Consider the following 14,539-nt stretch of genomic DNA (forward strand, 5'->3'; position numbering starts at 1 on the left):
GCTCCGGCCCAGGCCCTGTGGCTTTATCTGAGCAGTCTGCAACCAGAGAGAACAGGGAGCACCCTGTCCCTAAACATAGCCGGAAAACAGACACACCTTGGGGGTCAGAGGCTGAAGGGAGTCAGATAATAAGTGGTTTGGATTGGGGGGGAAAAAAAAGCATTTTTTCCTCCTTTCCTGCCAAGGCATTCAGGAGGAGACAGAGGAAGATGGGAGGCCCAGGGCGGAAGAAATCAGACAGCATCTGCCAGTCCCTGCATTCAGCAGCCGGAGAGGGCTGGAGGTGGGGTGGTTTAGGTCCCTGGAGCCAGGAACTGTGGCACCTGAGAGCCAGGCATTGGGCTAGGGGTAGGGTGGCCCTGGGGAAGCTGACAGGTACCAGGGGAAGAGGACTGTGCTCTTGAACTTGAGGGTGTTCAGGGGTGGCTGAGGCCTGGACCCCCAAGTTTAGGGCCAAGTCTCCATTCTGGGGAACCCCTCATTATGGGAAGAGTGGGCCTCAGGGTTTTGCCTAAAGCTTCTGGAGAAGACACCCCAGGGACTGCAGGATGGACCCCCACCCACCCCACACCCCCAGGCAGCCTTGGAGCCCATGGTCCTCTTTCCTCTGTCCCCCTTCCACTTCCTGCTGTCACCCGCTGCTCTAGCAGGAATGCCTCCCTGGAAAGCAGTTGCAGACTAGAATACTTTATTCAAGAGAATCTGGCTTGGCGGTCAGACAGCCATGCGAGGGCAGCTCGCTCCATGTCCAGCTTGGGGCCCGCTTTTTGCCTTTGTCCTTGAGAGGGGTGGGATGATGATGCCTTGGCCACAAAGAACAATGTTCCAGCACAAGCAGCAGTTAAGAGGTGAGGCGAGACTGAGGGGACGAGGAGTGGCAGAGGCCCCCCAGGCAAGCACTGCTCTCCAGAGCTGAACATCCGACCTCCAGGGTGCAGAGTGGCTGCCTGCCCACCCTCTCAGCAGGGCCAGCATGGCCAGAGCAGTGGCCTCCACCCCCCACTTCCACCAGGAGCTGCTCCAGCAAGGGTTGCTGGTCTGCACGGAGCCCAAGGTTCCAGGAGGGCAAGTGGTGGGTCTCCAGTCCTTCCTTCTCCAGCCTCCTGGAGACCCCCGGGGCCTCTGGGCCCAGGCCTGCCCATCATCACAAAGCCGCAAGTCTTGCTCCTTCTCAAGCTGAAGCCACACGGGTCTGTCTTCTTTCTCTCACGTTCTGTTTAAGGCACTGAATTCCTGAGGGTCCTGTCCCGTGGAGGGAGTGAGTCATTCAGCAGGGATACAATTGGCTAATAAATAGAGGGCAGGTGCCAGCAGGGAGGTAACTGAGAATGTGACGGTAATAAATACACGAGCTGGGTGTAGGGGGTCTCTCTCCTCCGAGGAACTGGTTACCTCTGGGAAACAGTATCACCGCACCTGCCAGAGACCAAACACAGAAAGAGGGTATCAGCCCAGGGTGGAGGATGGGAGGACTTTCTGGAGGGGAAGTTTGGACAGGGAGCACGGAGAGCCTGCAGTGCTCCTGGATCTCTGCTTGCACGAGGCTGAGAAGCAGCTAGGAAATGGTCTTCACCAAGCACTTACCCAGGTGCTCAGCCCTGCGCCAAGCACTCTCTCATTTACCCTTAATGATATTCCACGAGAAAGGGTGCAATTACTATCATCCTTCGGCAGATGAGGAAACAGAGGCTCAGAGAGGTTAAGAAACTTGCCCAAGGTCACACAGCAAGTTAGTGACAAAGCCGGCTTTGAACACAGTCTGGCTCCATGCACCAATGCCTTTGGTTACTTTGGGGCAGCAATCTTCAAACAAGGATACCAGAACCCCTGGATGCACGTGAAGATTGTCCAAGTCCTATGTGAGTATTGGTGGTTTTAAAGGAATCTGCTCCCAGCCTCTACCTGCACTCTGCCTGAAAATTGTCTGCGACAGAGGTCTGCTTCCCATCATCTCGTTGCCAAAGGCCCTTCTCCCTCAGAAAGGAAGGAAGTTCCTGTTACAGTACTTTGTCCCAAGGTAAAAAGGATTCAGGCGGACACTGAATAAAAGAATAATTTGATAGATATTGGTGTAGGTGGTTGAGAAAAGAAATATGGTGAGCTATTGGGTAACCAAGTCTTTTGCAAGTTGGGTGGTTTCCACATCTGCTTTCAACAAAATTGAAGAGATTAGCTAAATCGTCAGCTAATATGTCAAGAGAAGTAAATTCTTATAGCACATCACTTTCAGGTTTTCGGCAAATATTGATAACTTGGAAGGAGTTCAAGTGATTGAGTAACACCCAGCCCCATTTACTTATTTATGTGAACACGGTTTTTCAATCTTTTCATCTGCAAAAAATGAACAGGAATGGAATTACTGCTGAATCCCGTCTCAGTCTGGCAGGAGATAACGTTCATTGCCGGGTTCATCAACTAATTGAAAAGAAGTAGCTGCAACCATCTCATTGAGATGCAACCCCAGTAAGACTGACTGTCCTTTTGTGCTTAGCATCTAGAAAAATATAATGTATTTGTGCTGTTTTAACCAATGGGTACTACTAACAATTACTGTGATAATTCATTCCAAGAAAAAATTTAATTTCGAGTTTTCTGCTCACAGGAAAATTTAAAATAATTCAAACTCATATACCATTGTTGTGGCAGATAAGTAAGACAAGGTGGTACATAAAAGATGTTTGACTATTTAAAAAATATTACATTAGGCTGAAATTCTGTGGGAAAAGTAAAATGGAAAGACATGTTCAAGGAAAAAGGAAGCAATGGAAATATGCAGCTATTAAAGGAGAGTGTTCATATACTTTTTGATGTTGTTAAACAATTTTAAAAAAATGAATGATGGTATTAAATTTGGGTGGCTTATTCCACAGGATACATCTGGAGAGTGATATAATGACTTTATATTAAAATATTAATATATTACATTCTTTGCAACTATCTACAGTGTTGATGAAAAAGGTTAATGTTGACTTAAAAATGAACAAGGGGGCATGTGGGCTTTGGAAGTTCTTTCAAGAGATTCCTGAATGAAACATTTGAAGGCTGCTACCCCAGCAGCTAGGACAGGACACTTTCCATCTGGAGCTGCCCGGTTGGGGAGCCCTGTGGGGACTGCCAGCCCCTCCCCTAGTCACTGCTCGGAACCAGGGGAGAAATAAGGGCTACATGCCTGCAGGGACCAACCTCCCCAGAATCCCTAGCTTCACAGAGTGGGGTGGACGTGTCTGCTCCTGCAGGGACAGGCTCACAGGGTAGAACTTGGCCAGCTCCAGCCCCATGACATGAGAAGATCTGTGGAAAAGACAGGACTGTGGAGACAGTCCTGTCGCTGGGAGGAGACTGGTCTTGAAGGAGAACCGCGGTGCTGAGTTACTGCGCATGTGATCTCCTTTATTTTTACTGTTTACTCTCATAGATTCAGGGTTGCCCTTTGCTAATTCTTCTCTTCCAACACTCAGGCCTGGACCCCAGCCACCTTCTCCAGAGGTGAAGCCAAATGGACAGGTAACATGGACAAAGAAAGAAAAGCAAGTAGGCCCCAAGGCTCCCTGGGAGAGTGAAAGAAATACTGGCCTGAGAGCCAGCAAGGGGCTCTACCTTCCCTAGGGCCTCCAGGAGGTAGTCCTGGCTAAATTTTTGGACTTAAAAAAAAAAAACATACTTAAAAAAAATAAAATTTTTGGCCACACCCTGCAGCACGTAGGACCTTAGTTTCCTGACCAGGGACCCGTGCGTTGGAAGGTGGAGTCTTAACCACTGGACTGCTGGCCTGTGTGTGTGCTAAGTTGCTTCAGCTGGGTCTGACTCTTTACCACTCTATGGACTGTAGCCCACCAGCCTCAGTCCCTAAATTTTTGGACTTCCTAACACTAGAGTGTAAGCCCTGTAAGGGCAGAAATATTATTGGTCTGCCCATGAAAGTACCCGGCACACAGTAAGTCCTTGGTAAATGTTTGTAGATTCACCAAATGCCTGTTTGACCCTGCTGACCCTCATTCTACACACAGAAAAACTAGGCTCAGAGAGGTGATGTGACTTGCTCAAGGCCACACAGAGACTTAGAACGAAGCCAGGACGGCTTCCTGGTTCTTGTCTTGGCTCATCAGAGGCTTCCTAGGGCCTGGAATCTCTAGGTTCTGGCCCATACTGATGGCTTTGTCCCTCCCCGACCACTGACCGTGCTGGCAGGGTGGGGCTCCCCTCTGGCCCAGCCTCCTTGCCATCCCTGGGCACCCCCGTGCACTCACAGGTGACAGTCTTTGTGTTTCTGCTCCTCTCTCTTCCTCGGGCCCCTGACCCTGGATCTCCTCCTGCAATAAGCCAAAAGCGTCAAGACAGAGCAGCAGGGGCCCCCATGCTAGGGCAGGCGCTGGCAGGCCTGAGAACAGCCCGGTACCCCTGCCAGGCTGCTTACCTTTTTGGCTTCATCTTCCCCCGCAGAGGTCTGCAAAAACAGAGAGAGGAACAGAGGAGAATTAGGACAGCCGTGGGTCGGGGCTCCCTGGCCAGACTCCCCTGGCCATCACTGGGGCTGGCCCTGTATTTGGTGCTGAAGCCACTAGAGGGTAGCATGGAGCTAGTGAGGGAGAGATGCCCAGAGGCCTGGGGGCTTCCACTCCCACTCTAGGCCCTGGCGGCCCCACTACGAGAGGTGCGAATGCCCTCTTGGAGGTCCTCCCCACACCTGTCTGCTCTCCTCTGCTTCTTGGAATCAAATCTGGGGACCGAGTCTGCTCTCTGCCGCCTTTCTCTGTTCATTTCCTTCCCTTGCACCTGCCAGGGTGCCCTTTTCTTCCAGGGTGCCCTCTGGGAGTCTCCTCGCTGACAGTAAATGAGGGGCAAGGCCACCTGTCAAGGCACAACTGCCACCACTCTACCCTGGGGACGTGTGACGTTGCAGCAATCTCAGGGACTCAGGGAGTGGGATGACAAGAGGTGATCGAAAGCCCCACAGTCACCAGACTTGTCCTGGCTCTGTCTCCCAGGGCCGTGGCTGTTGGCCCAAAAGAGAGAAGAAAGGTGGCCCTGTTGCTCAGCCCTCTGGACGGCGACAGTCTTCCCTGGGAACCATGGTGGGGGCGTGGGACAGCTTTGGGCCAGGGAAGGCTGCCCTGGGCTGGCTGTCTCCCTTGGGAGCCAGGGCAGGGTACCAGCACCTCCTGGGACTGTCTGGTCCTGTCTTCGCCATCTGGGATCAGTCAAAGACACTCTTGGACCCTTAATCTTCTCATCTGTCTGCCCCAACATACAGGTTATGAGGGCAAAGGTGATGGGGAAGGTGAAAGGTCGCTGTCTAGCACTGCCAAGGAGGATTTGCTACTGAACTGCTGTTACATGGCCAAGCCCTGGCAAGGGAGGATGGGAGGAAGCAGATTGAGGGAGGGCTTCTAGCAGTGGTATAGGTCCAAGAGCAGTGGCCAGAGCCCTGGACACCAGGCAAGACCAAGCCCAGGGCAGTACTGGGGCTTCTGTAGAGTGTCTTAATGGCCATGAGAGGTAGCATGAGAAAGGGCAGGTTTAGGGGTCAACAGGCTGGGGTCAACCCACTAGCTGTGGCAAATCATGTAACCTTAGCAAGCCTCGGTTTCCTCATCTGTAAAATGGGTGGTTAGGAGACAAAGGACCTGGTCTGCCTTGCTCACCGCTGTATCACAAATATCTGAGGCCATACCTAGCATACAGTAAGTGCTCAGTAGATGTTTGCTGATTAAATCAGAAAATACACTCAGGTCGGGTGCTTATGTTGGGTGAGGCACAGAGCAGACGCACCATAAACGGTGGTTCTCCCCCTCTTCCTGCCCCAAGATATGGCTCAGGACCTCTGGTCCCGTGGCTCCATCCCACGGTGCAGAGGTATCAGGAGTGCCCCGGAACCAGTCGCCAGTGCCAGGCCTGCTGCTCCCGGTAACTAATGCTAAAAGTGCCCTGGGCACCAGCAGCAAGATGTGTTGGGGAGAGGCTCTGCCAGGCGGAGACTCGACTTTAAAGAAAGCCCGTGCCTCCTTCCCTCTGCCTCTTCCCTCCTACAAGGGTTTGTCTGTCTTTGAGCTCCTCAATCCCGTTGCCCCCTCCCGTGGGTCCAAGTGCCTCTTCCAGAGCCCTGGCATCCCCATCCCAGCTCAAGGAGGGAGACAGCGTGCCCAAGCCTGGCCAGTTTGGGAGGGACCCTGGCTCCCTCTGTCCCTGTGGCTTCTCAGCAGCTATGCTCCAGCTCCTGGGACCAGGTCCCTGGGCTGCCACTGGTCCCCGACTTCCCTGGCCTCCATCAGCGAGGGAGGAGGCACAGACTGCAGCACGGATAGGCAACCCCTGGCTGATGCCGCCAGGTGCGTGGGGGCTGTCCCGGCCGCACCCAAGGACCCACTTGCACTCGCAGCGGACGTGCTGAGAGAAGCTCATCTCCACAAAGAAGGGCTGGTCCAGAGAGTGGTACTTCATGAGCTGTGAGGAGACAAAGGTTGGGTGACTGGGCTGCAGGGGTGGCCTGCGGGTTTCCAATACTCCGATCAGCCACCCCTTAGGGGAGGACCGGACTCCCTGTTTCCCACCAGCCTCTGTCCTACATGGGCTTCCCTGGTGGCTCAGATGGTAAAGAATCTGCCTGCAATGCAGGAGAGCTGGGTTCAATCCCTGGGTAGGGATGATCCCCTGGAGAAGGGATAAACTACCCACTCCAGTATTCTTGGGCTTCCCTGGTAGCTCAGATGGTAAAGAATCTGCCTGCAATGTGGGAGACCTGGGTTCATTTCCTGGGTAGGCAAGATCCCTTGGATGAGGGCTTGGCAACCCACTCCAGTATTCATGCCTGGTAAATCCCATGGACAGAGGATCCCGTGATATAGTCCATGGGATTGCAAAGAGTCAGACACAACTGAGCGACTAGTGCTTCCTTCCTTCCTTCTGTACTATACACCCTCATTCTGATTGGAGCGTGGGGCAACAGCCCTCCTACCTGCCTGTGGACCCGAGGAGGCTCCTATCCCCCCTCTTCCCAGGGCCATCAGCAAAGCACAGGGTGGGAAGGTGGCCCGTGCTCTGAAGGCAGCAAGACCTATGTTCAAATCTTGGCTTTTCCACTTGCTAAGTAGGTGACATATCATCTCTGAAGCTCAGCTTCCCTCTGTGAAATGGGAATATCACTTGGCTCCAAGGATTGAAAGTTGAGGTAACATTTCTGAAGCATAGTGCTTGGAAATTTCTGAAGTTTCAAGTGCTCAGAAAAAAACCCCAACATTGTGAGTATGAGTGTGGAAGCAAAGCTCAGGGCACCAAACACTCCTGGTATAAAAAGGGATGTCTTGAATCTGAACAGATTTCTTTCCCAACCTCAATCAGATACCTTGTGTCCTGGGGTAGGGCTAAGCCAGAGCCTGAGAAAGCTGCTAAGCGAGGAAGAAAGGGGGGCTCAAAGACGGGGTGGGGACTCAAGAAGGAGGAGTGCTGTGGGTAGGAACACCTGGGTGTCAGTTCGGGTCCTGTGGCCCTGGCCTGCCCTCTCCCAGCCCCCCTCTCTTGGGGGGCAGGCTCCGTGGCCCTCTGAGTGGCTGTGGATGGCGGGGCAGGCTGGGGCCCGAGCCGGGGTGTCACCCTACCTGCATGGTGACGTTGGCTGTCTCCAGGGGCATGCAGTGCATCGTCTCATCGCTGCAGCAGCCGGTGCAGCGCATCAGGGAGACGCAGGATGGGCTGAACATGTGCTCCACCTCGCTGGGGTACTCAGACACGATGTCCACCAGCCTCTCCACCGGCCGGCAGTAGCTGCGGCTCCACACTTGCTCGAAGGGCACCACTGCAAGGAGGCACAGACAGCCGGCTCAGGTCCCCAGGCATGGCAGGCCCTCCCAGGTGCAGCCCATACCCGCTCCTCCAGGAAGCCCCCAGCCTACGTGAGCTCTCCCCCTGCTCTGAACTCCTGATGTCAATTCTCTGGGACGACAGTTGGGCCTCCCCGCTGCCTGCCCCGGCTCATCTGCTAGATGGAAATCCCAGGGGAACAGAACTTCTTAGGGGCTTGTGATTCTCGGCTCTGTTTTCAGCTCAGGTGCTGGCATAGGCCTCGGGGGCCTTGGAGCTTGGAGGAGAGTGTTCTGGTAGTCTCCCCAGGCCTCTGGATCTTTCTCAGGGCCTGACCTGGTCCTCCCTTGGTCTTGGGTAATTGGCAGAATACAGTTAGCTCTGCAAGTTCCGTAAGACTGGCTTGCAGAGTCCCGCAGGGAGGGTGAACCTTCCCCTTAGTCCTTCTTTCCTCTAATATCTGGGCCAGCTCCTCCGCCTGGTGGCCCAGACTGCAGCCAACGACGTGCCCCATCCCCGCTCTCCATTTTCGGTTGGACCACCCTTGCATGGGCCCAGGGCCGCATCACTCAGATTCCCTCTTTCGGTCCATGCTCCTTGCCCCCTTCTCATTTCTAACCAAGTAAAGCCCACCACCCACGCCTCTGGCCCTGCCTCCCTGCCTCCTCTCTGAAGCCTTCTCCAACTTGTCTGATATGAACAGATGTTCCTCTTTTGAGCATAACTCAGCCCCAAGAGCTTGCTTTCTCTCCGTCACTGGTGGCTTTTATCATTTTTACAAGCAAGTTGAGGCTCCTTGTAGACAGGCACCCAAACACCCAGTAAACACAGGCTAGGTAATTACTGATTGAGTAGATGATGGTTCACTAAAAATTATCAGGGACATCCCCGACCCCCACGATGTCCTGGTGGTTGTGACTGGATCTTTGGGGGCCTGATCTGGAGTCTCTCAAAAGATGCTGCTCCTTTCGAGGAGGGGCTGGGGCCTGGACCCAAACACAGACTCGCAGGAAGTGAATAGCCAGAGCCAGGAGACTGGCTCCTGGCCCCGGCCATGCTCTGGCTGTGTGACCTTGGGGAGGTCACTGCACCTTTCTGGGTGTATCAGTTTCTCCAGCTGGGGAAAAAGAAGGCTGGGAAGAGATGGTTGCTAAGGGCTCCCCCAGCTCTGACAGGCGCTCTGTGTTTCTGTGTGCACTGCACACACGACCCAGCCCAGCCTTGAGACTGCAGGCGGAGACACATCGCCAATCCTGGGTCACCCTGCCCTGCACTGGATAGTCGTTCTCCTCTGGCAGGAGAGGACAGGGGAGCTGGACCACCTGGGGTCCCTGCAGCCTCTGCCCTGGTGCAATGGCTGCTCCCAGCAGCCCCTCAGTTCCTTCCACAGCCCTTCCTAGGAGGCAGAAAGGGCTGAAGTCCATTCTACTGAGCCTGCAAGGACATGAGTCTCAGGGTAATCTCGGAGGAAAAATAAACTTCAGCGCTAGCAGAGGCCCTCAGGAAAGACTGCAAGCTGGTGGAAAATACCCAAGAGGCGGTGTGTCCACGTGGAGCTGGCTGGGGCAGCACAGAGCAATAAACCATGCTTATCTGGGTGTCTGCGGCTCCATTCTGCCCTGTCTGTTGCAGGGGTGCTAGGGCTGGGTCCGGGGATGAGAAGGGGACCAGAGGCCTCCCTGATCCTGCCTCTCCAGGCCTCTGGGCCACTCTCCCTGGACCCAAGCAGGAAACAAGGCCATGTCTGCCAGGCAGCTCCAAGCCCCAGGAAACTGGCCTTTGCAGGGAGAGGTCAGAGGAGCAGCACCCTAATGTACCTCCATGAGTGCGTGTTTAGTCTAAAACCTTCATGAGCACTACATAACTCTCAACGTTTAATCTCTGCCTTGGAAAACATAAATAACAGCAGAAGAATAGCCAGCTGCCAAAGTGCCATAGAAGATTCAGGGTCCCGCCCCGGGACCAGCCATCAGGAAGAGCACAGAAGCAGAGGAGGGGCCCCGAAGCCCCCTACCATCCCACAAGCAGACTCTAGCCCAGCCAGGCTGTGGAGCCACTGCCAGGCTAAGCAGAGCCCAGCAGGGCTGAGAAAGCAGAAGAGACTTCCTATTCCCCCCACACCCACCACATGGACTGTGTCAACAGGACCTAGGCTCCAGGGCCCTGAAGCCCGGCACATCCTGGGCCACACGGCCCAGACAGCGTTGGGAGAGGGCAGTGAAGGCGGTGGGCTGGGCCTGGTTTACCTGGTGGTCATCAAGGAAGAGGGCCGCTCATCCATGGGGCTGCTGTCTTGGGGTGTGGGAGAAACAGAGGGTGCTGGGTGAGGGGCCGGCTGAGAGAGTGCGATGACTGCTCCCAGATGTGGGCTGAGCCCCTCAGCAAAGAGCTCTGCTCACCTGCTCCTGAGAGCACTTCCTTTGGCCCCCGACCTGCTTAGAGGCCAGGGTCCGAGAGAGGAACGGTGTGGGGGGGTGTTGCCTGTGGCCCAGCCAGGCGCCTGGCTACCCCCAGGGCCATGAGTGGGGTCCCTTGCCAGCCCCTGGGCAAGCTTCCAGTCTGGCTCCAGCTGCTTACCACCCAGGACAGAGGAGATCCCTGGATGGGAAGTGTTTCATCCTGAGAGCAAGCTCCTGGGGAGGCCACTAGGTTGGGGTGGGGGGACAGGACTGGGCAGAGCCACAGGCCACCAGCCCGAACCCAGCAGGTATCCCCTCTGCGGTCACCAGCAAAGCACACAGCCAGCCTGCCTCGAGAGACACCCTGTTCATGTCTGCTTAGCTGTGAGCCATGGGGAGGCTTGGTGTCATAAACTCCAGCTCTGCCACATATCCTGAGGGGTGTCTGAGCCTTTAGGCAACCCCAAGGGCCTCTCTGAGCCCCAGAGCCTTCATCTACAAAACACAGAGAATATGAGTGCTTTCCTAGTTCACAGCTTGTGGTTAGCATGGAGTTACAGTAAGTGGCCGATACTATCACCATGAATAGTAACAGTAAAAAAAAAATCAACGTCTGTGGCTGCAGAATACAGAGCGTGCTGTCTCTTGTCTGGTATTACGAGGGAATGTCATTTTCAGGGTTTTGATAACTGGGGTCCAAATTTCTTTCCCTGGTCACAATACAGGCTCCCTAATCAATGATGATGATGACAGGGGAACTGCCCTAAGGGGCTGACACTTCCAAGCCTCCTCACCCAGGTCCCTGGGATATATATACTATTGGGACACCTCTATGGAGTCAGAGAATCCTGTCACCTGGGAAAAAGAACCTTTAGATATCATTTGGTCTAACACTCCCATTTTACAGATGATGAAACTGAGGCTCAGATTTCTTTGTCCAAAATACACTAAAAGGATCAAAAGGGCCATGGGGTGGAGCTAGGTGATGGGTCCTTCTCCAAATCCCAGAAAGCCTAATGTTGTGCCAGTCCCAGAAGGGACAGCAGAGCTAGGGAGAGGGTATCAATGAGATCAGTGGCTGCTACTGCCCCCACCTTCTCAGTGCCCAAGGGGCCTGGGACTTAAGCTGGCAGAGCATGACCAAGTCCAGGAGAAGCTGGCTACCAGGCGGTAGAGGGAGGGTGTTCCCAGCACGCAGAGGCTACCACGCGTGTGCGTGCGCACGTCCCTACATGCTCCCTTTCTTCCGTGGGAAGTGGTGTGTGGCCTGCCTGCACGTCTCGGAGAGGCAGGGAGGGAGGAGCAAGGCGGGGGGCCTGGCATGGGCCTCCTGCCTTCTGCACGTATGTCTCTTTGGCAAATGTCTTGCCCTTTGAAAATTCTCCCTTGATGCAACCTAGGGTGGGGAGTGGAGGGGCCAGGGAGGGCACGACTCACTCTGTGTGTAATCAATGGAGAGGTCTCCTCAGATCCTTGAAGTTCCTCCAGCCTGGCTGCTGGGAACTCTTGCCCCTCTCTGGTCCTCTTGATTGCTGACCCACTGCAGCCTGTTTCTGGACCCTCAGTCTGGCCCTTGGCACTCATCGCTGCACAGCCTTCCAAGACCCCATCTGCCCCCTTGTATCATGCTGGGAAAGGGCTCTGAGCCAACTGTTTGGACACTGGGTATATACGCTCCTGCCCTGTTCTCTGGGTGCCTGGTGACCCTGGCCTAGGAAGAGACCTCTCTAGGCCTCTGGGTCACAATGGAAGGGGGATCTCTCAGGCCCTGCCAACTCTGTCAGCTAAGGCCTCAGCTAGCTTGCAGACACTTCCAACTTAAGATCGGCCTGCACCCACTCTTCATGCCAACCCTTTCCCTGCACCATGCCCTCCCCACCCAGCCAGCTTACCTTCCACCGCCGATGAAATGCTCCCAGGAGACAAGGCCCACTGCTGTGGACAGAAAGATGCAGAGGTGAGGGGGACGACCTTGGGCCTCTGTGCTCTGGGGTCCTGTGTGTTGGCAAGAGCACAGAGGCCCCCTCTGCCCTCCTGCCCACCTGCTGCTCAGACATGCCGCCCCATCTCACGGCTCGCTCTTTCCAGTGCAACTGACAACTCGAGGGAGCCTGGATGGGTCCCACTTTCTCCGGCCTCAGTTTCCTCATTCGGAAAGAGTGGGAGACTAGAGAAGTTTTTGGAGACCCATTTGCCTGCTATGTCCCAAAGATCTGGTGAGACTATGGGGGTCTCCCTTCTACCCAGCCCCCAGGCAGCCTGGCTAGGGCCTGTGCAGCTTGCCTTGGCTGGGTGCCAGAGCCTAGGGGGAGGCCATCAGCTGGTAGGAGTGGAGGCGCTGGAGCTGGTGGCGCCAGGAGCTGCTGCCGCCGGTAAAGTTACACCTCTAAGCAGCCCTGCAGCAGGCGGGCGGGCGGCGGGTGGTACGGCTCTCCTGCCCCCTTGTGGAACTTGCCCAGCCCACCTACTTCTGCGCCGGGGCCGGGGACCCACAGGGCAATGGGGTAGGGCCGTGGGGGTACTGTGGTGGGAAGGGAGCTTCATTGGCTTTGTCAGGATCTCACTGCCCCAGCTGGCTTGCAGCCAGACTCACCCAGCTCCTGGGAAAAGGGCTCTGCTCACTTCCCCAGGCCCTGCACTCAGGACCTCCGGCTGCCCACCGGGGGAAAGAGGCCACAGTGGGACTCTTGTCTCACCCCCGCGGCCCCAGCCCACCCAGGAGCCCTGGGCTTCGCCTGGAGCTTTGGCGGGGGCAGGGCCCAGCCTCCCCACCAATGGCCTCTTGGGCTGGCTTCCCTTCCACCAGGCCAGGTCAGAGGTCCTGGGGGCGCCTGCCTGGTCACAGGGCCTCGACCCTGACCACAAGGCCAGGGACCCGCCTGGGATTAGCAGAGAGATGCTTTTAGCAAAGCCACTGGGGGCTCCAGGGGCCAGACAGGAAACCTCCCTCCCTTCTCTGTGGCTTCCCTGCCCCCGCCAAGACAGACCCCGGGGGCTGGAGTCTGGGACAGTCCAGCCTGAGGTCTCCTCCCAGAGGACCGGTCAGGCCTGGCTCCTGGGAAGCGTGTGGACATCCTTGAGGGTGCCACTGCCCGCTGTGGGTCTGGGATTTCAGAGCCCCGCCCCTCCCCATTCCCAGGCTGGGGGTGGGAGTCTTACCGGCGCAGGCAACGCCAGCCCCGTCAGGAGCTGCAGGAAGCAAGTGAACAGTCTCACGGTAGGCATCTTCTCAGACGTACCAAGCCAGGGGACTCCAAGAGAAAACCACCATGCTCATCTCCAGGGGAAGCCCCTGGCGCAGGACCGGAGTTGGATGGGAGCTGGATGCCCCCCTCACTGTTGCCCCGAGGTCCCCGTGGGCGGCCTGAGCATCCTCTGAAAGTCCTGGAGATTCTGGAGGCCCCCGCAGGTAAGGCTGATGCAGAGTCCGGCGGGGCCGGGCGGCGTGGGGCAGGCGAGTCCCTGGGAGGGCGGGTCAGGAGCCCCAGCGCGATCCCGGGTCCTCTCTCTCTCCCTCGCAGCCGGCCAGTGATGCCGCTTCTCGCTCAGACAGCAGCTCCCTTCTGGGACTTAAAGCTTGTTGGCGGCGGTGTTTCAGGGGCCGCGGACAGGGCGGGGCCGCACGGCCGCCCCGCCCACCGCCGACGAGGCTCCAGACCCGAGTCCCAGGGAGAGGCCGAGCCCAGCGGGGCCAGAGGGCGGCCGGGCGGCGTAGATCTGAGCCCCAGCTCCCACGGCCCGCAGTGCGTGGAAGGGGCGATCCCGACGCGGACTTGAAAGAAGGCCAGCCGGACCCGTGCCCGCATCCTCCCCGGCGACGCTCGGAGCTTGCTGCGGCCGCCAAGCACGGGGCACCATCGGATTCAGGCAGCACCCAGTGCGGGCCGCGGAGAGGGGACCACAGTTCGGCTCTGGCCACCTCGGGTGCGGGGCAGCCAGGTTAGCCCGCCGCCTGTGCCCAAAGCTCCTGATGTTAGCGGCCTCTGCAGAGATACCGCTTCAGACCCCCCAGGAAGGCAATGATTTGGTCTGGCACTTCATGGTGCCACCTTATACCATCGCCATAATCCTCCAGGGTGAAAGAATTATCAGCCCTATTCTATAGAGGAAGCCATGTCCGACTCTTCGCGGCCGCATGGACTGCAGTCGGCCAGGCTCCGTGGACAGAGCAGAGTCTGACACGACTGAGAGGCTAAGCACAGAGCAGAGCACAGAGATGGAGAAACCGAGGTTCCAAGAGTGCCCCTGCCTGTATGTGTTGGACACACATATGTACTCTTGAAAAGTGTGTGTGTGTGTGTGTGTGTGTGTGTGTGTGTGTGTGTGTGTAACTAAGCCAAGCCATG

General features: G+C 56.3%; 1 protein-coding gene across 1 annotated transcript; it reads right to left on the bottom strand.

Annotated features, from left to right (window-relative positions):
• Nucleotides 1-696: 696 nt before the first annotated feature.
• PGF (placental growth factor) lies at nt 697-13,729 on the bottom strand. The gene is made up of 7 exons (XM_052646936.1): nt 13,353-13,729; nt 12,086-12,128; nt 7,593-7,789; nt 6,365-6,441; nt 4,415-4,444; nt 4,248-4,310; nt 697-1,416 (listed from the first exon to the last, which is right to left on the bottom strand). Exons 1-7 carry the CDS (start codon nt 13,416-13,418, stop codon nt 1,389-1,391), a joined length of 504 nt encoding a protein of 167 aa, XP_052502896.1. The 5' UTR covers nt 13,419-13,729; the 3' UTR covers nt 697-1,388.
• Nucleotides 13,730-14,539: the final 810 nt, after the last annotated feature.

This window comes from Budorcas taxicolor, chromosome 10, assembly GCF_023091745.1.
Source record: "Budorcas taxicolor isolate Tak-1 chromosome 10, Takin1.1, whole genome shotgun sequence".
Taxonomy (NCBI): Eukaryota; Metazoa; Chordata; class Mammalia; order Artiodactyla; family Bovidae; genus Budorcas; species Budorcas taxicolor.

Excerpts from the sequence above, each read along its gene's own strand:
- PGF (XM_052646936.1), bottom strand. The coding sequence starts at position 13,418 with ATGCCTACCGTGAGACTGTTCACTTGCTTCCTGCAGCTCCTGACGGGG. Across the intron at positions 12,129-13,352 it reads GGCTGGCGTTGCCTGCGCCG|CAGTGGGCCTTGTCTCCTGG; the intron begins GTAAGACTCCCA and ends TTCTGTCCACAG. Across the intron at positions 1,417-4,247 it reads AAACACAAAGACTGTCACCT|GTGCGGTGATACTGTTTCCC; the intron begins GTGAGTGCACGG and ends GGTCTCTGGCAG.